The 22,761-nt window shown below is 48.8% G+C and overlaps 1 protein-coding gene and 1 long non-coding RNA gene across 2 annotated transcripts in view; one reads left to right on the plus strand and one right to left on the minus strand.

The window, feature by feature from the left end:
* LOC311517364 overlaps positions 1 to 8,798 on the plus strand; it is a 55,555-nt gene extending 46,757 nt beyond the window's left edge. Inside the window, exon 3 of the long non-coding RNA XR_014710678.1 lies at positions 7,016 to 8,798. This is a non-coding gene — a long non-coding RNA (uncharacterized lncRNA). The remainder of the gene's footprint in view (positions 1 to 7,015) is intronic.
* A 5,513-nt stretch (positions 8,799 to 14,311) lies between these two features.
* The window catches only part of RP1L1 (RP1 like 1), a gene marked incomplete at both ends in the record, with an annotated part of 29,201 nt that continues 20,751 nt past the window's right edge, over positions 14,312 to 22,761 (minus strand). The window contains 3 exons of the mRNA XM_084624058.1: positions 14,312 to 14,338; positions 14,827 to 15,857; positions 18,062 to 18,227. Of these exons, the coding sequence (XP_084480184.1) occupies positions 14,312 to 14,338; positions 14,827 to 15,857; positions 18,062 to 18,227 (1,224 nt within the window). The remainder of the gene's footprint in view (positions 14,339 to 14,826; positions 15,858 to 18,061; positions 18,228 to 22,761) is intronic.

A 22,761-nucleotide genomic window follows, 5' to 3' on the forward strand; every position in this document is an offset into this window, starting at 1 on the left:
AATTTATATTTTCAAATCATGCTGAGGCAATGTCACCTCCTCTTGGAAATGGTTCTGTTTCTATTTCAAAATCGCCCCACCGACAAGAAAAGAAGTGTGAAATTTAGCTATATTTTGTTAGGGGAAATCAACCTAGTTCGCATATGTGACTCCATTTTGGGTTTCCTCTCGGCCATTAACTAGAAGCGAGCACATCACGTACCAAGGGAGGATCCTTCAGGGTGGACAGCTGGACAGTTTCAAGGTAAGGGAAACAAAGGAGACAGGAACCAGCCAACATGCCTGAAATAGTTGCAAAAAGAAAAGGAGGACTTGTGGCACCTTAGAGACTAACCAATTTATTTGAGCATAAGCTTTCATGAGCTACAGCTCACTTCATTGGATGCATAAAAGTGGAAAATAAATTGGTTAGTCTCTAAGGTGCCACAAGTCCTCCTTTTCTTTTTGCGAATACAGACTCACACGGCTGCTACTCTGAAACCTGAAATAGCTGCTAATTCAGCGTTTTTGCAGGGGGAAGGTGGCTGCAGGGGATTGGTACTAGATAAGGAGAAGGCCTGTTTATTGGTTTAGGCCCCCCGAGGCACACAGGCAGGATGTTTTGCCAACAGTATATAATCTTTGTGTAACCTGTAATCGGGGTCCCGTTCTGCTTAACAGAGCGGCACCACGCTCGAGCATAATGTAACCCTTCTGCCTGTCAGAGTTGGCAGCAACAAGGGCCGGGTTCAGTATCTAGGAGTTCCATTCCAATAACACAATACACAACTGGCTCGAGCCCCCACCCAGTGACCTGGGACAACTATATACCACCCCCGCTGGGCGCCTCCAAGAGGCAATACTTCCCCTCTCGCAAGCACAGAGTCTGAGTGTAGCAAAAAAGCCTTTTAATAACAGAGAGAAACAATGTGGCATTATGTTGGGGAAACACCACCAACAGGATTCATAATACAACTCATGAGCAAAAAACCCACCCCAAGCAAATTGGGGCATGTCCTTTCCCTTTGGTTCTTGAGTCCAGCAACCCAAAGTCCCAAAAGTCCAACGACCCAAAAGTCTCTGTCCCTGGTCAGGGCAGCCCCAGAGTTCAAAAGTTTATCTGCAGAGTTTTACCTCCCAACCTGGGTGGAGATTGGGGGTGTTTAGGGCCCCTTACGTGGTCTAAAGCTGATTGCCCCACCTCCCCATGAGCTGCTCCAGACATCCAACAAACTGCTCTGCTCCACCAGCCGCTCTGCTTGCCGTCCCACAAACTGCTCCGCCATATATCTTCAGGCTCCCCCACTACTTAACACAACACGCAGTGATTTCAGCTCTTAGTAAGTTTAGCTCTTTTGTGATTTCAGTTTGTAGTAGGGGAGCCTCAGTGCTGGTGCACCATTAGCCCAAAGTGAATTCAGCTCAGCAGTCTGTAACTAGACTCCTAATAGAATCAAAATTAGCTCTGATATTCTACAATGGAGAGAGGAGGAAGTGCAATTAGTCTGTAATACCCCCACCAGCAAGCCCATACCACCAAATATTAATACCTGTCCTCACCTGCTCTCCATTCACTGGGAGTTGGAACCCATGACCCTTGCCTAGCGAGTGCTGATTAGTTGATAGTGAGTCCCTCCATCATAACAAAAGGCCAAGTACAGTTCCACTGTCTTTGATTCACATAATCAGGATAATAACAGTTTATTCCTGCCCCGATAACAGAGAAACTGGGGCTCCTACAGCAGCCAAAGTGACCATCTAGGCAGGGTGGGTGTGCCTATGCAAATGAGATCAGCCCCTAGAGTTCTTTTCCACAACCCACCATGACTCGCCACCAGATGTCAGGGTAGAGCTCATCCTGACTCTGCTTACATCAATAAACCTACAAACTTTGAGATACTCTGCAATCTGTCTTTATTTGGTTGCCTCAGCTTAGAAACAAACTGTACGTGTCCTAACTGGAATAATTCGTAACAGTTTTGGCGACCCAGATGGGACTCTAGGCTCGCCCTTGTAAGTGAAGCCACACTCCTTCCCTCGGACAACTTCAGCCGGCACCGGGTGAGTTCACCTTTGAGAACTCGGAGGAATGGGAGTGTGGGCTGTCGCTTAGGCGATAAGGTGGCACATTAGGCATTCTTTTGGTAGCCCTAGAATGGGCTCTGGGCAGAGCGTGAGCAGGGGAACCCCTTTGGCTGAGATTCTCAAGAATTGGAAAAATATTTCTGGCACCCATGGGTTAGGTAAAAGGAGAGCTGTAATTTTGTGTAAAGTCGAATGCCAGCGCTGACTATTCAGACGCCCTTTGGATGGCCACCCGACGGAACTTTTGGGCAGGATGAATTAACCTGCCTGAGACAACAGCTGGAGGACAAGCATCCAGCTCAAATGGATTATTGGTATGTATAGGATAATTGGGCATATACCCGAGATAAGGGGCACCCCTCGACTTCGGGCTCTGGTACCAGATCTAAGGTTTGCATGCCGCTTGCGGGTTCCGCTCCGCCCTATGCTGCTTTCCCTCCTCCATCTCTTCCCCCTACTCCTGCTCCTGTTGCCCCTCTATACCCGTCTCTAACCCTACCCCCTGTTGCGCTTCAAGCACCCCTGATACAACAGCCCGTTGCGACGGGCACTGACCGTGTCACTACTATCACGGTCCACCACCCTTTTGGCCCTGGGGACCTGGTAACCTGGCAGTCACAGATGCCGAGGTTGCGCAACGATCCGGAAAGAGTCCCACAGACTATCCGTTCAGTCTTTACAGCATTTAACCCCAACTGGGCAGACGTCCAGGCTATTTTGCAAACCCTATTTACCCCTGACGAGAGGTATTCTATTCTAGACACTAATCGGCGTTGGACAGGGGACGCTGAGAATCACACCCATTGGCCCGAAGCTGATCCAGGTTGGAATCCTAATGACCTCGATGGCTGGGCCCGCCTCTCAGCTGCCTGGGAATGGCTCCTGGAGAGCATCCATAGGGCGGGTAGTAAGACGGCAAATTGGTCAAAAATTAGAATGCTAGCAAGACCTAAATGAGCATCCGTCTGCATTTTTGGCCCGCTTGTTTAAGCAGGTTAGAATGTATGGGGGAGGGGTGGAGCCAGAAGCCGAGGTTAGCTGCACGATGATGGTCTCTCACTTTGTCGATCGAGCGGCGCCGGACATAAAGAAGTATTTAACTAAACATGTTGCCGATTGGCCAGGGAAACTCCTAAGCGAAGTAGTTCGCCTGGCCACTTTTGTGTTTAATGGTAGGGACGAGGAGAAAGCTAAGGAAAAACGTTAGCAAAAGAAGGAGGAAATAAGTATGTTGGCAGCCGCACTGCAGGTTTCCTTGGGGACTCAGCAATGGCAGGGACACAGGAATACAAGAGGGAGGGGACGCGGACGCGGAACAGGACGGGGAGGAGGCTGGGGTGGGACAAGGAATGGGAACTGTAATTATTGTAAGCAACCGGGGCACTGGAAGAGGGAATGCCCCCTGCTTCCATGAGGGGCTCCTTGGCAGGATCAGCCGGAGACTGGTTTTTCCTTTCCCCCTAACGCTCCCCAGGACTTCGCTAATCCCCAGTGACTAGAGGCGGAGATTTTGGGAGCTGTGGGAGAGTTGGAATGGGATCTTGGATTGCAGTCGCAAATTTACTTGAAAATTGGGGAACGGTTTGTGCCCTTTTTGGTGGATACCGGAGCCACCCTTTCCACTTTAACTTTTGTTCCGGGCTCTCTTTCTTTTACCAAGGTCTGGGTGCAGGGTGTTGAGGGCAACCCGTGCCTGGCTCCCCTATCCTGCCCCATCCCTGTGGAGCTGGGTTCTTTAAAGTTGTCACATAGATTTGTTGTCATGCCAGAAGGCCCCGCTAACCTTCTTGGGCGGGACGTGCTTAAAAAGCTGGGAGCCCACATATATTGTGCCCCCGACAGGCTTCGCATGTCCGTCCCAGACTCAGCAGTTGCTTCTCTTATGGTCTCAGTTACCCCGATTCCCGATCTCCCCACAGAATTGTCCAGCATTCCACCCAATTTGTGTAGCGTGAGTTCCACCGATGTGGGCCTCCTTAAATCAGCCGCTCCAGTCAATCTGTAGGTGAGGGATGGGCCGCCTCCCTCCGTAAAACAATATCCCTTGCCGAAGGAGGCGGAGGAAGGTATTTCCCTTCTTATCTCTAGCTACTTAACTCAGGAGGTCTTGGTTCCGTGCAGTTCTCCTTGTAATACTCCTGTCCTTCCTATGAAAAAGCCAAAACTGGGCCCAGATGGGCGCCCAGTTTATCGGTTCGTTCAAGATCTGCGTGCAATAAATAGTTATGTTATAACCCCCCACCCAGTGGTCCCTGATCCGAGTACTATCCTGACACTGATTCCCCAGTCGGCTACTTGTTTCACAGTTGTAGACTTGTGTGCTGCATTTTTCAGTATTCCTTTGCACCCCGACTCCCAGTATCTGTTTGCGTTCACTTGCGGGGGGTCAGCAGCTAACTTGGATGCGCCTCCCCCAAGGGTTCTCAGGCTCCCCCACTATTTTTTCCCGAATTCTAGTCGATGATTTGAAAGACATTGTTTTGCCTAGCATCTCTGTTCTAGTCCAATATGTGGATGATTTGTTGATTGCTAGCTCTGATTATAATGCATGTTTAGCTGATTCTGTTACTCTGCTTACTGCATTAGCTAATAAGGGCCACTGTGCATCTCCATCCGAGCTGAAGGTGTGCCGAACCCAGGTGATCTATTTAGGTTTTGTGATTCGGCCTGGAGAGCGTTTACTCTCCCCTGATAGGGTGCAGGCAATCCAGGATTACCCACGCCCGACTACAAAAAAGCAGTTGTGGGCTTTCCTGGGTGCTGCGGGGTTCTGCCGACCCTGGATAGTGGCCTTCGGGGAATTGGTGAAACCGTTAGTCCAGGCCACCACAACTTCTAACCCCGATCCTGTTCTCTGGACCCTGGAGATGGAAGCCGCTTTCACATCCACAAAGAAAGCCCTGATCTCTGCACCCGCCTTGGGACTCCCGGATTACAGTAAACCATTTTTTCTCTTCAGGCACGCGCAGCGGGGAGTGGCCAGCGGTGTCCTATTGCAGTACCTAGGGGATCGCCCACACCGCATAGCTTACTATTCCATACAATTAGACCCTGTCATTCGGGAATCAGTCTCCTGCGTGCGGTCCATTGCCGCTGCGGCCCTTATGGTGGAACGGTCACGCCCTATTGTTCTGGGGCACCCTTTGACTGTCTGGGTCCCCCACGAGGTTGAGGTTCTCTTAAAACAGCATACAATGCAGGTGCTGTCTCCGCAGCGGGCCCACAAATACGAGCTGATTCTGCTGGCCGCTGACAACATCACCCTTTGCGCTGCAACATCCTCAACCCTGCTACACTGACACCCCTTCCGGAGGATGGCACGCCTCACCATGTATGTATGGACGTCATCGTTGAGAGCGGTAAGCCTCACCCGGATTTACGCGACCTTCCTCTGAAAAACCCGGACCTGTCCCTTTTTACCGATGGATCCTCCCTCTATTTGGAGGGCCAGCGGGTATCCGGCTGTTCCGTCACTACTCAGACAACCGATGTAGAAGCAGCCCCCCTTCCACCTTCCTTTAGTGCTCAGGGCGCGGAATTGCACGCTCTTACTAGGGCTTGCTTGTTGTCTGTTGGGAAATCTGTTACCATTTATACAGACTCTAGATATGCCTTCGGGGTTTGCCATGCTACGGGCCAGCTCTGGAAACAGTGAGGGTTTCTAACCTCCTCAGGCACTAAGATTGCAAACGGCCCTTTAATCTCTGCACTTTTGGGTGCCATTCAAGGTCCTCTCGAACTGGCTGTTGTCCACTGTTATGCTCACCAGCAGTCTGAGAATCCTGTCTCTCAAGGTAATGCTTTGGCTGATGCAGCCGCAAAGACTGCTGCCCTTCAGCCCCTCCCGGTGTCAGCAACTCTTCTTTTGGATGCGTCCTTCCCGCCAATGGACTGGACGCACTTGTATGCTGATGTGCCGCCTGACAAGCTCCAGGACTGGAAACATTGGGAAGGTTCTGAAGGCATCAATAAGGTTTGGCGAATCGGGAACAAAGCTATTCTCCCCCATCACTATCTGCTCTCGGCCGCCCACTATTTTCATTCTTTGGGACATGCCGGCATTCAGGCCACTGCAGCTGCTATTCTTAAATGTTGGGCAGCGCCTCATGTCTATCCGGCGGTGAAACGAGTTCTTGGCTCCTGCTCTACTTACCTGGCCTTCTCTGCTCGGTCTCGGCTCAATGCCAACACTACGGGGGGAGACCTTGGGCTAACTTCCCATTTCAGCGATTACAGATGGACTATGCAGAAATGCCTAAAAGCTCGGGGTTTCACCACCTCCTTGTAATAGTGGATCAAATTTCCGGATGGCCTGAAGCAGTACCAACCAGAAAAGCAGATGCCAGATCTGTGGTAAAATTTCTACTGAAAGACATTGTGCCCAGATTTGGAGTCCCTGAAGTCATCGACTCAGACCGAGGATCACACTTCACTGCAAAGATTTTAGAGGAGCTGTACCAGTGCCTGGGTATTGTGCGACAACTCCACACCCCTTATCACCCCCAGTCAGCAGGGCAGGTGGAGTGCATGAATCGAACCCTGATGATGATGGTAGCAAAGTTTTGCAAAGAGACTGGACTGAAGTGGCCAGAGGTTTTGCCCATAGTCCTGTGGCACATGAGGCAGGCCCCACGCATGCCTCTGGGCTTGTCCCCATTTGAGGTATTGTTTGGGAGGCCGGCTTTCGTTCCGGGAACCTGTGTTCCCGCTCACACTAGCCTTTTGGATGGAGATGAGACCTTGGCTAGGTATGAAGCCAGATTACAAATAGAGCTCAATAACAACCAGTCTGCGGGTCAATTGTTTCAAACCATGCCATTGGGGTTACAGGTTCATCCCTTCAAACCAGGGGATTGGGTGGTGATAAAAAAATTCCCCCATACAGACCCCTTGGAACTCCGATGGGAGGGGCCATACCAGGTTCTGTTATGTACTTATTCTGCTTTAAAAGTTGCAGGTAGAAGTTCCTGGATCCATCACAGCTACGCTAAGTTGGCGCAGGGACCCCCGCCTGGGCCCGACGAGCTGTCTGACGAGCCGCCCCACGAATGAACACCACTGGCAGTCCCTGAGCTGAACTCCCCAACTATTGGGATCTCGAGACTCCATCAGGATTTCTTGTTTTCTTGTTACTTGGACTTATATTTGTTGTCCTGTTTTGTGTGTGTTACACAGGAGGATGCAAATACTGGTATGGGTGGCCTGTGGAATCCCCTCTCTATTCTCGAGTTCGGTACACAGATGGGAAGGCAACAGCTTCCTGGATTTAACCCCTGCTATAGCACAGAGGGTTAACCAAATGCGGTGTTGGGTCTGTATTCATACCCCCACGTACGTAGGTCAGGGAATCCCGTTGGTAGGGGTGCCTATCCCTCTCAACCAAACCCTCCTGGCCGGATTATGGACAGACGCTCCATTTAACTGGAATGTTAAAATCCAAACTTGGTCTATTGATATGGTGGCCCAGGGTAGTTATGCTTTATGTATGTCACGACATAAGAATTTCGAAAATACAGTTTTTGTGGGTAACTTTGTAGGGTGCAATGATACCACCCGCATTAGGTCTGGTGCGGCAAGTCCCCCCAAGTATTCCAGGGTACGGTGACCGGTCCCTGAGGGATCAGGCTGGTTCTGGTTGTGCAACCACACGGCTTATAAGGTCCTCCCGGCAGGTTGGTGTGGTAAATGCACCTTAGTACCCGCTGTTACAGTACACCAGACCCTGGCCCAGGGAGAAATTCGGAGCGTGGTATGGAGGAACCAACGAAATGTCCCATTAAATCCTCTCTCTGAACGGCCTACAGGCTTTCACTCCTTTGTTCATTGGTTTTTGCCCTGGGTGGGGGTGAGTGAATTGGAAAAGGCTATAGTTAATATTTCTGCAGCCTTAGAATTAATGGCAAATGCCACCGCAGACGCCTTGTCTACCCTTCAAATTGAGGTGACTCAGTTATCTCAGACCACACTGCAGAACCGCTTAGCCTTAGACTATCTCCTTGCAAACCAGGGTGGGGGGTTTGTGCTCTTGCTAACTCAAGCTGTTTTGTGTTTGTGAATCAACACCGCAGGGTGGAAACCGATATCCACACCCTTATGCAGCAGGCCACCTCGCTTCACCGTGTCACCCTTGACGACACCAGTACCGGATTCCATGAGGCCTGGAGCTGGCTCACCTCCTGGCTTCCAGACTTGGGGGCTTGGGGAAGTCGTATTTTGTACCTCATTCTAATGGCTGTTTCTGTTTTTGTATTACTTTTTGTACACCTACAATGCTGTAGTATGTGCTGCCATCAAATTTTAATCTTGCATCGAGGTTATTCGGCCCCGATATAGTTTACTGATGTACATAAGAAAAGGAGGGACTGTTAGGAAAAATCAACCTAGTTCGCAAATGTGACTCCATTTTGGGTTTCCTCTCGGCCATTAACTAGAAGCGAGCACATCACGTACCAAGGGAGGATCCTTCAGGGTGGACAGCTGGACAGTTTCAAGATAAGGGAAACAAAGGAGATAGGAACCAGCCGATGTGCCTGAAATAGCTGCTAATTCAGCATTTTTGCAGGGGGAAGGTGGCTGCAGGGGATTGGTGATAGATAAGGAGAAGGCCTGTTTATTGGTTTAGGCCCCCCAAGGCACACAGGCAGGATGTTTTGCCAACAGTATATAATCTTTGTGTAACCTGTAATCGGGGTCCCGTTCTGCTTAACAGAGTGGTACCACGCTCGAGCGTAATAAACCTACAAACTTTGAGACACTCTGCAGTTTGTCTTTATTTGGTTGCCTCAGCCTAGAAACGAACTGTACATATCCTAACTGGAATAATTCATAACAATTTCCCCAAAACAGGACCTCGGCTCAAGCTTGTTTTGAAAAGTTCCAGCTTCTGTTGTGACTATTTCACACTCCTTAGTTGGTAAGGAGTTTTAGTGGCACTGGGCAAATCTTTTACACTTTAAAGATGAATTTGATCAGTTATACTGGGGAAATAAATTATAGAACAAATACTGAGTGGTACTAAGTAATTGCAACTGCTTTTGATTTCAGAAGCACGGTGCCTCTTAGAATATTGTATGAGGGACCTTATATCAGGGTAAAGTGCTTAGATACGAGGACGATGAGTGCAGTAGAAATGGATGGCTGGGTAGAACTTGGCTCTACTAAACTGATCCTGCAAGGCATTACGTGCTTCATTGAAAGGTCAATGGGAACTAAGATCACTCCACATCTCGCAGCATCATGCCCTATACTGGAGAACATCTTAGTAGGAATAAGGAATGGACATTTATGCGGGCTCTGAGCAGACTTTGGCAAATGATCCAGATGGTGTCAGGGTCCCACAGTTTATCAGCATTTGCAAAAGGATTACGTGCAATACATCAAGGCATCCTGAAGTCAATCACGACAAAGCCCAGCTGAGACACAGACTACCCAAGAAGAAAATACCAGGGCAAGCTAAAGAGTTGGAATAAGAGGGAAATGCACACATGACAGCAGCTCCCCAAACCCACGTTTCTCTTAAACCTCCTCAGTCTACTGAACGCATTGATCAGCCCTCTAGAAATGAGAGTGAGCAACCTTGATTTTACGCATTTCACTTACAGGATTCCAACAGAAGGTTACATGTTTAACTCAGTTAATAGACATGCCCGTTAGGGTGGACTGACTCATTGGTAATACTGGAATACGTAACAAAAGTAATATTAAAAAAAGCCCAGTCTTTGATTAGCAGCTCTAAAAGTCCAAGTCGTCTTGGTCAATCTCATCGGCATTTTCAGTCTTCTTTTTAGTCTTCTGGCCATTATTGGTGTCTTCATTGTTTTGGGGGTCAGCGCCATCAGCACCATTCTTCTCTCCATCTACAGGACTGGTGCATGAGGATGGTCTGTCCTCCTCTTCATCTTCCTCCTCGCTGTCAGGATACATCTTTGCAGGCTTGCTGCCTCCATCACTGTTAGCCTCCCTGTCAGGATCCTCATTCGGATTCCCATCATCTCTGCACTCTCCTTCACTTCCATCCTCTGACCCTTTTTGGGATTGCTGCGAACAGTTTCCCATGGAAGAGTTACAGGAGAAGGCGGCTGCTTTGGTCAGAGTCTCTGGCCCTTTGCTGCAGTCTTGGTCTCCTCTCGCATCAGAGGCCATCTCAGGAACCTCGCTGTTCCTTGCATCTCTATCTTCATCGTTATCTTGCTTAGGTTCATCATTGGCTGCTTCTGCTGCCTCATCACCATTCTGTGCACACTCAGTATCTCCTTCACTTTCATTTTCCTCCTCGGCTGCTGGTGCTTCTGAACATGCCTCACATTCCACCTCTGGGCTTGCTTCTTCCACAGCCTCATCCCCAGCATCGTCCTGGGACTCTTGTTCAGCTTCTTCTTTTCTGCCCATGGCTGCTTCTTCTGAGTTTTCAACAGCATCAGAGACTTTAGCATTCTCTTCACATTCAGATCCATTCTCTTTGTTATCGTCCCTGTCAGCCTCGCCCATGGCCTCCTCCACTCTGCCCTCAGTCTCCTCTTCAGCTTTGGGCTCTTTCTCACTTTCCTGATCTTCATTTTGTGTTTCATCTTCTTCTTCTTCTTTCTCCTCCTCTTCCACTTTGCCATCCCCCTCTTCCTGTTTCACTTCCTCTTCCTCATTCCCCTCTTTCACTTCCTCAGCCCCCTCTTCCTGTTTCACTTCCTCTTCCTCAGCCCCCTCTTCCTGTTTCATTTCCTCTTCCTCAGCCCCCTCTTTCACTTCCTCTTCCCCCTCTTCCTGTTTCACTTCCTCTTCCTCCTCTTCCTGTTTCACTTCCTCATCCCCCTCTTCCTGTTTCACTTCCTCTTCCTCATCCCCCTCTTTCACTTCCTCTTCCCCCTCTTCGTGTTTCACTTCCTCTTCCTCATCCCCCTCTTTCTCTTCCTCTTCCCCCTCTTCCTGTTTCACTTCCTCTTCCTCTTCCCCCTCTTCCTTCTTTGTTTCCTCCTCCACTACTTTTTCCTCCTCCTCCTCTGCTTCTTTCTCCTCATCCTCCATGACCACCTCACAGTTTTGATTATCTGAAATTTCATCTCCCTCAGCAGGGGCTGCTGTTTTATCTTCATTCACTTCCTGTTCTCCTTGCTCATCAGTTTCATGTTGTTCTGGCTCTTTCTCTTCATCGGCATTCAGTTCCTGCTCAGGGTAGTCAGGTTCATATTCACCGTCCTCCTCGTTTGGGTTGGTCTCCTCTTCTGCCTCTTGCATGTGCTCATTGGGAATCACCTCGCTGTCCTGAACTGCTTCTGAGGCACAGTCCACCATCTTGTTTTCAGTTTCATTTGCCCTCAGGATTTGCTTTAAGTCAAATGCCCTCACAATCGGGGCATCGGCTGCCACCACCAGGTTTCTTATAGGCTTAGAAGCCATTTTCTTCATTATGCAGGTATCACAGGGGCAGTATTCTTCTTCACTTGGTTGTTCACTAACATCATCACCAAGAGCTGTACTGAGACCAAAATTTTCCTCGCCCATTTCAAATGATAAGTCTGTTGTCCCCGGTTGCTTACTCTGGGTCATATTTCTGTCATTAAAGAGAGACCTATTGCGCATGATCTGCAACCGTTGTCTTCTCTGCTCTGTCTGGATTGTTGACTCACGCCTGAGTGTTTCATCTGGAGGCCTTGGAGTCCTCTGCCCTGCTCTGCTTTTGATCTTCCTTAGCTCCTTTTCTATGCTCTTTTGTATTCTTTTACTCACTTCGTCCTTCAGCTCTGATATCATTTTGTCCAGCAGTTCATTGTTCTCTAAGTTCCACCTGATCTTGAACTCATTCATGGCACTGACATAGTGAGTCATGAACTCCTTCTCGATTTTCTTTAGCAGCCTCAGCACCCAGACTGGGTTGGGATCGACTGATTTTTGCTGGGCGATGGAGTATGTGTTCACACTGGTTTCTGGGATGGCCTTGACTTCGGCTTCCTGATCACTGGGAGAACCCTCCCCTATCTCCTCTTCCAAATTGGATTCAGCTTCTTTCTCACCATTGGTATCATCAGCATTTGCATCAATTTCAGCAATGTTGCTTGGTTGCTCAGTTGCCTCATCAGTATTTGCTTCTGGAGGTATTTCATTTTCAGCTTCAGCTTGGCCCTCATTTTCATCTAATTTGCTATTTTCTTCCACTTCATTTTCACCCCCTTCGCCATTTTCACAGTTACTACCCTGATCATCTTTATTGTGGTCTGCTTCAGCTCCCCGCTCTGGAGAGTCCGCTCTGGTAGAATCTGCTTCTTCTTCCTCTTTGGACTTTGAGCAGGATGTTAAAGGCTGAGAACGCTGTTCTCCTTCTTTACTCTGTCCTTCGGTCTCACTCAGTTCAGGTTCATTCGCTAAACTTGTCCCCTGTTCAGCTGATTTGGACTTAACTGTCTTCTGGGGCAATAAGGTACAATCTCTGGCACTGGCCACACTTCCCTCTCCTGAGTCACCAGAACCACTACTGACGTCAACCCCAGAAGATGACATTGGAGTGAAGTCTTTGTATGTTGAGTTCTGGGCTTTAAAGCCTGAGCTCATCTTTGTCTGGTCACTGCCTGGTTGACCTGAACTCGGACCGCCTTTTTCCACTGTGCATCCAAACCACAGGGCCTGAAAAATGTTGAGCAGTTCTGTATATCTAGGCTTATTCAAGCATTTTGGCTTATCTGATGGACCTAATGGCTCTTCATCAAGGAGCTGTAGACTGGCAAGACAAGTGATCAGAATATTGGCAGAGTTACTGAGCTTCCTCCCCATGGTGGGGGACACTTCAGGCAAACTGTTTGACCGGTCAAATTTTGCTTCTTGTTTTGAACTGAGCAATGCCTTCATTATCTGCACCGAAGTCTGGATAGTGCTTGGCAAGTCCTTTTTGTTATTATTTTGGCTTGAGGTCTCAACAGACTGGCTGCATTCTGCATGACTGGCTTCAGCTCCTTCTGATGTCACCTCAGAAGTCTTCTCCTCTTTGGGGCATTCTTCTGCCTCCTCATTAGCAGCATTGGCTTCAGCTGCCTCTTTTTCCATTTCCTCCTCTACACTGTTTTCACCTTCCCCTGCATCCTCTTTCTCAGCAGTTTCCTGTTCTGAGATTTCTTGATTATTTTCACAGTTTGATATTTCAGTGGTTGTCTCTGCACATTCCTCTTCCCCATCACCCTCCATTTCATATTTCATAAGCAATGTCTCTTGAGGAATTTTGCTTAGCCACTCCTGGACAACTTCATCTGGAGATGTATTTGGCAGGGCAGAAGGTGCTAAATCACGATCATCTTCCTCTGGTGCACTGGCCTCTTGTAATTTCTCTTCGCAAGAAGCACCATCCTTTTTTTGCTTGTCATCTGAGTTATTTTCTGCTGCTTTCATTGTATTAGTTTCTGCTGATTTAGACCCTGACGAAGTTGGTCTGGAAGAGTCGACTACTTCTTTCTGCTCTTTGTCCTCAGTCAGCATTGACTCAGTGCATGCACTGGTGCTGGAGGAATTCTTAAACACCGCCAGTCGTATTTTTTTGCTGCTTGGCTTACCTTTTGGTGGGGCTGGGCAGTGCAAACTGTACATTGAGGCAACCTCTGATGCCGATGCTCTGCTAGAATTTTCCACCTCAGCATGAAGATTCTTAATTTTTTTCCTCCTGGCTTTGGATGATCGTGACACACTGGATTGTGAACAGCCATCATTGCTTATTCTGGACAACTCTGTCTCTGCACATTTGCCCTGCATGTCTGAGTAAGAAGAGACTCTTGAACTTGAACTTGGGGGATATCCATTCCCAGCCTCAGTGGTCTGATCACATTTTGAGCATAAAGACTCTGACATGCTTCCATGTCTTGAGCTTGGGGTCTCAGAACTAACTTTGACTTTTCCCTCTCCATCATTTCCATTAGAATCTGACAAACTTGAGGAAGGGGATGACATCTTTCTGCTCTCTTCTGATTGGTTTCCCTGTTTGGTGCCTTTTGAAGACTTACTGTAGCACTTATAGGTGCTGCTTGTGCTTTGGTCCTCGTTATTAATGGGAGGTGCAGCTGCTTCATTCATAGATGATGTGCTTGAAGGAAGAGAGTCTGAATGAGATGTGTGGTTCCCAAGAGATTTTTTGTTGATTTCACAGGAACTTTTGGAGTAGTTAGATGCCTTGCTGTTTGGTCTTGAAACTTCTGTGTGGAGAGAATTTTTCTTCTTTTTCTTAGAAGCTGATCCAAGTGATGACATGGACATTTGAGAACCTGCATCCAGATGAATCTTACTGTGCTTGCTTCTCTTTGATGTCCTGGAAGAACAGGAGGCATTGCACACAAGTATTTCATCTCTGTCACTCCTCCTGCTATTCCCATCACAAGCTTTGGAATGTTTAGAGCCTTCTGTTGAACATCTTTCACATTCGCTGAAGTCATCTTTGAGTGATTCCGTGGGCACCATTTGTGCTGATACTGAACCAACTTCATTATCTTCGTGGTCTTCTTGTTTTGCTTCCTTCTCTTCAGCATCTTTCTTAGGGCAGGACTCACTGGAAAAGGAAGAGATCACTGGATCATTGTCAGAATGTTTGTCCTGGTCACTCTTTGCTCTTGGCATGCTGTACTTGCTAGATCTGCTGTAGACACTATGGGCAGAACTTGAGCATGCAGTTATATCTTCTTCTTCTGCCTTTTTCAAACTGCAGGATGATATGGTCCTTGCCATACTACTCGTTTCCTCACACATACTCGTCTTACTTTGTCTGGAGTGCAGAGATGACCTGGACAAGCTACTTCCAACCCTGCTGCCTTCAATTTCATCCATTTCCTCCTTTGAACACTTCACTGAAGAAACTTCCATGCAGTTTTCATCCTCGTTCTGTGAATCGGTCTTACTGACCTCGGCTTCATCAAGAGCTTCTTCAGTATCCAGGTTGTTTTCACAGCTTGAATGGGAGACTGGTCCGAATGAAGATGCTTTTTGGCTACTGCTAGCGTTCATTCGGGTGTATTTCTGTGACTCTTCTCCATTGGAGGCAGCTGTAGACAAAGCGCTTCGATAGTTACACTTTTTAATATTACAGTACTCCACCCTGTTTTCTATAGTCTCTGAATAGCATGATGACTCCTGCACGATGTGCTCAGAATATTCTTCACTGGATGTGGTGTGGATGCTTTCCACGGAGGTCATCTTTTTGCGGACTACCCGCCTACAGGAAGATGTGCTGGAGCATGAAGACCGTGTGTGCCAAGTTTTTTTTATATCAGGCTCCTCTTTCTGGGAAGCATGCATGGGATTCTTCCAAATGTCATAGTCCTGGTGCTGCTTGCCACAGCTGTGGCAATGAGTTTCCTCAGATTCTGACTCATCGAATTTTGAGATGTAGGAATCAGCATCACAGGGATATAATGAATCTTCCGCCTCTGAGCTGACTTCTAGGTTCATTTTCTGCATGGGGTCCACTCCATTGTCTTCCTCCACCCCTGACTCTTTACAGGGCGGCTTACTCATCAAATTGGACTTCTTGATGTGCGTGGACCACTGAAGAGTCTCATCATTCAGCAAACGAAAGCGAACTTTCATCTCGACGGACAAGCTGCCATCCTTGTTCATGTGCACTCGTTTTTCAATGTCATCGTTGACTAAGGAGTGGGCCAGGTCCCCAGCTTTTTCATGTGGACAGTTGTTTGGGAAAGGAGCACCATTCTCCAGGGATGTGTTGAGACCATTTGCGTAGGACTTTCCTGACGATAAGGAAAATCTCATTGACCTGTTGCTTGAAGCCGATCTTGGGTGGATGACGCTTTTTTTGGCTTTCAGTCCAAAGTTCACTGGAATTGAGAAAAAGATGAAGTGAGCTGTAGCTCACGAAAGCTCATGCTCAAATAAATTGGTTAGTCTCTAAGGTGCCACAAGTACTCCTTTTCTTTTTTCTATTCTTTAGCTTTTCTTTTTAAGTCTAATTTAAATTACAAATGTTTTGGTAATGCCTTCTGTTCTATCCCATGAAGCAGAAAAGAGCATGTCCCACAATGATTGTCCCCCATTTTGTTTAATTTCTAATATGCATTTCCCTAAATATGTTTGCTTCCTTATTCAGCCTAAGGGTACCTGCATTGAGGAACTGCCCAAGCCTTTAGACAAATGTCTGGGTACCGGACAATTATTCTGTATTATTTGCTGATCCACCTGAATGCTGACAAATGTACGTAGGGCAGAGCACACATTGGAGGGTGCACCCTATGGGTACATTACTTTGAATAATAATAATGCTTATCAGGATTAATGGGGTCAAAATGAAGATGTGTATGTTGGTGTTAATTGCATATCGGCATGAAGGTACAAGTGGATGTAAGAGGTCTGATCGAGTGCCGAATATGTACGAAAGGCCCAGAAAAGAAGGATGAATCAGGAAACACACCTAAGAACACAGGCACCGGCTTCCTCCTTTCCCCGTGGGTGTTCAACCGCCCCTCAGCCCTAGGCCCCACCCCCACTCCACCCCTTCCCCCAAGGCTCCACCCCGCCTCTTTCCGCCCCCCACTCTGGCCCTGCCCCGCCTCTTCCTGCCACATTCCCCCACTCCCCCGAGCGCACCTCATCCCCGCTCCTCCCCCTCCCCTCAGAGCCTCCTGCATGTCGCGGAACAGCTGATTGCGGTCGGCAGGAGGTACTGGGAGAGAGGAGGAGGAGTTGATCGGTGGGGCCCCTGGCAGGCAGGAGGCGCTGGGGGTGGGGGACCTGGCTGCCGGTGGGTGTTAAGCACCCACTAATTTTTTTCCATGGGTGCTCCAGGCCTGGAGACCCACGGTGTCAGCGCCTATGCCCAAGAAGGAGGGTATATCTCACTCAATTCATTCAGTGCCCTCAGCATTGGTGCACTTTGGTCACACCCATTCTCTGTCTGTGATACACAATTGTTTAGTCTCCTGAGAACTGTAATACTTTGGTCTAATTCTGGTTGTTGGGCTCGGTGTGGCGGTGGCTAGGTAGAGCTTCATGGCCTGTGATACACACGAAGTCAGACTAGAAGATCTCCCGGTCACTTCTGGCCTTGAATTCTATGATTTGGTGACACAAAGTAGTTCCCATCCAACCTTACATACGCACTTTAATTGACCCCTTCTTTCAGTCCCTTGTTTTGGCCTCTTTGCCAAAGTGCTCTGGTGATATTAGCTAACTAAGACTATGCCCTGCAGGGAGGACTATGGGGTTGTAAACAGCAATGCGCACCAAAGTGCTGCAGTGTAACTCCCTGTGTAGACACTGCAGATATGAATTAAAAGGTTCCTAGTTCACATTAATATAATCCTGTTTGAAGAGAACTATGTTAACGTGAACTAGGAAACTTTTCCGTTTGCACCTGCAGCATCCACACGGGGGAGCACTTAGCTGCGCACTGCTATTCTCACCCCCCAGAGTCCGAACTGCACAGCAGTGTAGACAAACCCTAAGTCTCAAAAAGGTGATACAAAGCCTGTCAAGTATCGTTCCCCCATTTCACAGATAAGGAAATGGGAGTCAGAGAGGTTGAACCCAAAGCTAGCATAAGCGAGTGCCTCAAATTAGACACCTAATGAAGTGGCCGGATTTTCAGCCACAGCTCCCAGTGAAGGCAAATGGAAAATACTGACAAGTAACAGAAGGAGTTGGGGGCAGGGGATATGTGGGGAAACAGGGGTTTTGGGGAGACAGAAGCAGGAAAGGAGGAAGTTCAAGAAGGGAAGAGAGGGGGCAGAGATGCGGGGGCGGGGAAGTTAGGCAGAGAGAGGGCATGTGGAAAGGAAACAGAGGAAGGGGGGCAGGGGAAAATTCAAAAGGAAGAAGCCAGAGAGAACAAGGGGAAAGTGGAAATATTTGAGAGTGGTTAAATTATGCAAATAAAGTGATGCGCATGCATTGACCATGCACGTTAGACCATTACAACATGTGCGTATAATCTTCAGAATTCTAGATGTCCAGAGGGACAGGTATGGACTGACTGACAGCCCTGCAGCGAGCTGTCTGGGACAACGCAGCTCACCATCTTTCTTACTCCCGTTGTTTCCACTGATGTTGTTGTCACTGGATTGGGAAGCCAGGCCAGGGAGCTTCTCGGCAGAGTGCTTCCTCGAATTCTCCATCACTAATGGTTTAAACGGTTCCCGGCCTACACACACCAGTACGCTGGGGCAGTGGAGCAGAGCCGGCATGCTGTCGATCTGGAGGGAAGAAAACGTCTGCTGAGTCACAACATGCTTGTGGGCCAGAAGAGTCGTCAAATAGGTAACCGGTTATAAAGAGGATGGCGATCAATTGTTCTCCATGTCCACCGAGGAGAGGACAGGAAGGAATCAGCTCAGTTTACCGCAAGGGAGATTCAGGTTAGATATTAGGAAAAATTTTCTGACTATAAAGCTAGTTAAGCGGTGGCACAGGTTACCCAGGGAGGCTGTGGAATCCTTGTCACTGGAGGCTTTTAAGACCAGCTTAGACAAACAGCTAACAGTCAGGGATGGTCTAGGTTTACTTGATCCTGACCTTTTGAGAACCCATCCAGCCTGACATTTCTATGATTCTGTCAGCTTTGTTCCATCTTTCAGACCCAGAACCAGGTAGGATATAATGGAACCCACTTATCATCACTTGTAATGATAGGACTTCTAGCAGGGGTGAGTAAGAGCCTCCAGTCATTTCAGGGCACTCCAACTGACTTTCTTCTCCATTTAGGGTATGTCTACACTACAATGGGAGGTGTGATTGAAGCTCAAGCAAGCACCCCCCAGCCCCGCTAGCTTTGATCTGGTTAACACAGCTAAAAATAGCCATGAAGATGCTGTGGCGTGGGATTCAGTGCAGACTAGCAACCCGAGCACATACCCAGGTGGACAACCTGCATTGAAGCCCATGCTGCCATGGTTTCCTCTGCTACTTTTAGCTAGTGTGGGGTATGCCCACATGAGCTGCAGTCATCCCTGTGATTGCAGTGTAGACATACCCTTAGAGTACAAACTTATCAGTGGAGTGCAGCTTTAATTGGATTCCACACTGCTAATTCCTTTGCAGTGTGGCAGCTATCACCTGCTGGAGCTCTGCTAAATGCTGCATTCCGGGGCCATGATCCTCTCCTCTTCCTCCTCTGCGCTAGATGAATGAAAGAGAGAAGAAAAGCTGCTACCTCCCTCTTACAAACAAAGAAATTAGACAAAAAACATAAAATACTGGTACTGGAACTCTACTTTATTTCTTAAAATCCAGAACCTTAACCCACAAGCACCAAAACCAGAGAGAGACAAAGCAAGCTGCTCCCTAAGGCAAACTCACCCCACCTTGCTCAAGGCTGGCTCTTAGCAGACTGACTGCTGAAAGATCAGATCACACGCTTCCCTACAGAGCCCACTAGTCTGCAAGCAGGACCAGGAAACCCCCCTGAGGAATTTAACAATTATCATTTTAACAGTTTCAATACACCACACGCCCTGTCCCGCAGTCTAACTGCAGCTGCTCTCAGATGGGAACAAGGAGGAGTGGACCTCACGAGACCTGCTCTTTGCTGGGTGTGATGTTGTGTCTTCCCAGAAAGGGGATCCCCATCCTCCCACATGTAACCCATGCTAACACTGTGCTTGTTTGTCCCCGGCTAGTTGCACATACAAAGCCGCTGCTGCTCCCACACCTCGCTGCAACCACACGGGGTGAAGTTAGGCCATGACATTAAACCTGGGGTGTCAAGTTCTCTTGCCAGGGAGGCCCTTTCCTGCTATAGTGAAACCCTGCTGTGGAAAAAATACTTCCCCATAAGGGTGTCCCAGTTTCCTTTAAGGATAGATAGCTGACTTGCTCTGGGTCCCATCGCAAAGAAACAGTATTGCAAAACAGACAGGAGACATTTTGAGTATTGTTAGAAACATTAATACTAATACGTCTACCAGGGAATGGATCTGCATCTCATTCTGATGCAGTGCTTATTCATTATTGATTTAGATTATTATCGAACACGTAAAGGCCTCAGCCTGGCTGGGCCCCTTTGTGCCAAGTACTGTACAAACATATAACTCAATCCCTGCATTGAAGAGCTTATCATCTAAAAGACAAGACATAACAGGTGAATGAGACAAACAAGCAAGCCAGGGTGTGAGGGAAATGAGGTAGCTGATAAGGCCATAGAGACCTCAAACTATAAAATAGTCCATTTACAAGCAATCCTGGGTATATGCCGGGGGTGGCCAACCTGCGGTTCCACAGTCCCATGCGGCTCTTCAGAAGTTAACATGCGGCTCCTTGGATAGGCACCAGCTCCGGGGCTGGAGCTACAGACACCAACTTTCCAATGTGCTGGGGGGGTGTTCACGGCTCAACCCCTGGCTCTGCCCCCGCTCCACCCCTTCCAGCCCCCTCCCCTGAGCCTGCCGTGTCCTCGCTCCTCCTCCTCCGAGCCTCCTGCACGCCACGAAACAGCTGATCGGGAGGTGTGGGGAAGGATGAGGAGGCGCTGATCAGTGGGACTGCCAGGGGGCAGGAGGCGCTGGGAGCTGGGGCAGGGGGACTGATAGGGGGGCTGCTGACGTATTACTGTGGCTCTTTGGCAATGTACATTGGTAAATTCTGGCTCCTTCTCAGGCTCAGGTTGGCCACCCCTGGTATATGCTTTCTCTAGTTTATTTTTGTATTATAAGGGAGAGCCAAAGGCAAACAGGAACTTCGGGCCCTGTCCTACAAGCCTTTCACACGTGCCACCCTCATTTGAGATAAAGGTTGTTCTGTGAGGCCTCACCCCCGTGAGGAAAATTAAGACCTGTAACCCATTTCTGCTGTATTTCAGCCAGTGGCAGGAGCACTAAGGTAGCTGGGGGCTCAGAGTAGCATTTGTAGATTTTAAGGCCAGGAGGGATTCTCCAATTCTCCAATTTGTCAAGGTCATTTTGAATTCTAATCCTGTCCCCCAGAGTGCTTGCAACCCCTCCAAGCTTGGGGTCATCTTCAAATTTTATAGGCCTGTTGTCTACTCCATAAGCATACTCTCCACTTCATCCCATTTATGAGCTTACGCTCCACTCCAAGTCATTAATGAAAATACTAAATAGTACCAGACCATGGACTAACACCTGTGGGACCCCCCCCCCCCACTAGATACGCTCTCCCAGTTTGACAGAGAACCACTGAAAACTACTCTTTGAATATGGCCTTTCAACCACTTGTGCACCCCCTCAACCACATTTCCCTAGTTTGCGTATGAGAATGTCTCATGGGACTGTGTCAAAAGACTTACTAAAATCAAGCTACATCACATCTACTGATTCCCTGCTATCCACTAGGCCAGTAACCCATGTCAAAGAAGGAAAGCCTGAGTGAGTGTCTGATTGGCTGCTAGCCTGCAGGGGGCGGGCATTAGGGTGTCCGTTTGTTTGTGTCAGGGAAGCCTGGCTGTTTAAAAATAGCCAGAGCTTTGCGAACCAGCTGAGCGGTGGAGAACCAGCTGAGCAGCGGGGGACAGCAGAGCAGCTCACAGCAGGAGTTTGCCTGGGAGTTCGCCTGGAGTGAGCCCAGTGAGGCTTACCTCTTGCAAACTGCTCTGAGGAAGCTCATAGTAGGAAGGTGATATGGAAGGGGGGGGTTCAGCTGTTGTGACCTGCACTGGATGTGCCATGTTTGTCTTTCTTCCACAGGACAGAAGCGACTTTGTCTGTACAAAGTGCAAGCTGGTCTCCATATTGGAAGAGAAGATTGAAGGTCTGGAGCAACAGATAACAACCCTGCGCTGCATACGAGAAACTGAGGATTTTCTGGACAAAACTCAGGATATGCTTCTAGGGGCACAAAGCTCTAAGGATATAGAGCAGGTTGCACAGAGGAGCCAAGAGGCCAGTGAAGAAGCTTGGCAACATGTGACCTCCAGAAGAGGTAAGCGGAATGTCCGGGTTCCAGTAACACAGACACAGGTAACTAACCGCTTTCATGTTCTCTCCACAGGTACCGTTGCGGAGAGTGGACCAGATGATACGTCTGGGGCGAGAAAGCAGAAGGAGACTCCGCTGGTTGGAAGGCATGAGATGCGATGTCCTGAGGTTGGGGGTTCCACGACCACCGCTCCCAAGAGGAGAAGGCGGGTGGTGGTGGTCGGGGACTCTCTCCTCCAGGGGACTGAGTCATCTATCTGCCGCCCTGACCGGGAAAACCGAGAAGTCTGCTGCTTGCCAGGGGCTAGGATTCGCGATGTGACGGAGAGACTGCCGAGACTCATCAAGCCCTCGGATCGCTACCCCTTCCTGCTTCTCCACGTGGGCACCAATAATACTGCCAAGAATGACCTTGAGCGGATCACTGCGGACTACGTGGCTCTGGGAAGAAGGATAAAGGAGTTGGAGGCGCAAGTGGTGTTCTCGTCCATCCTTCCCGTGGAAGAAAAAGGCCTGGGTAGGGACTGTCGAATCGTCAAAGTCAATGAATGGCTACGCAGGTGGTGTCGGAGAGAAGGCTTTGGATTCTTTGACCGTGGGACGGTGTTCCATGAAGGAGGAGTGCTGGGCAGAGACGGGCTCCATCTTACGAAGAGAGGGAAGAGCATCTTTGCCAGCAGGCTGGCTAACCTAGTGAGGAGGGCTTTAAACTAGGTTCACCGGGGAAAGGAGACCAAAGCCCTGAGGTAAGTGGGAAAGCGGGATACCGGGAGGAAGCACAGGCAGGAATGTCTGTGAGGGGAGGGCTCCTGCCTCATACTGGGAATGAGGGGCGATCAACAGGTTATCTCAAGTGCTT

The sequence above is a fragment of the Lepidochelys olivacea genome, assembly GCF_965140295.1.
Source record: "Lepidochelys olivacea isolate rLepOli2 genome assembly, chromosome: 3".
NCBI classification, from domain to species: Eukaryota; Metazoa; Chordata; order Testudines; family Cheloniidae; genus Lepidochelys; species Lepidochelys olivacea.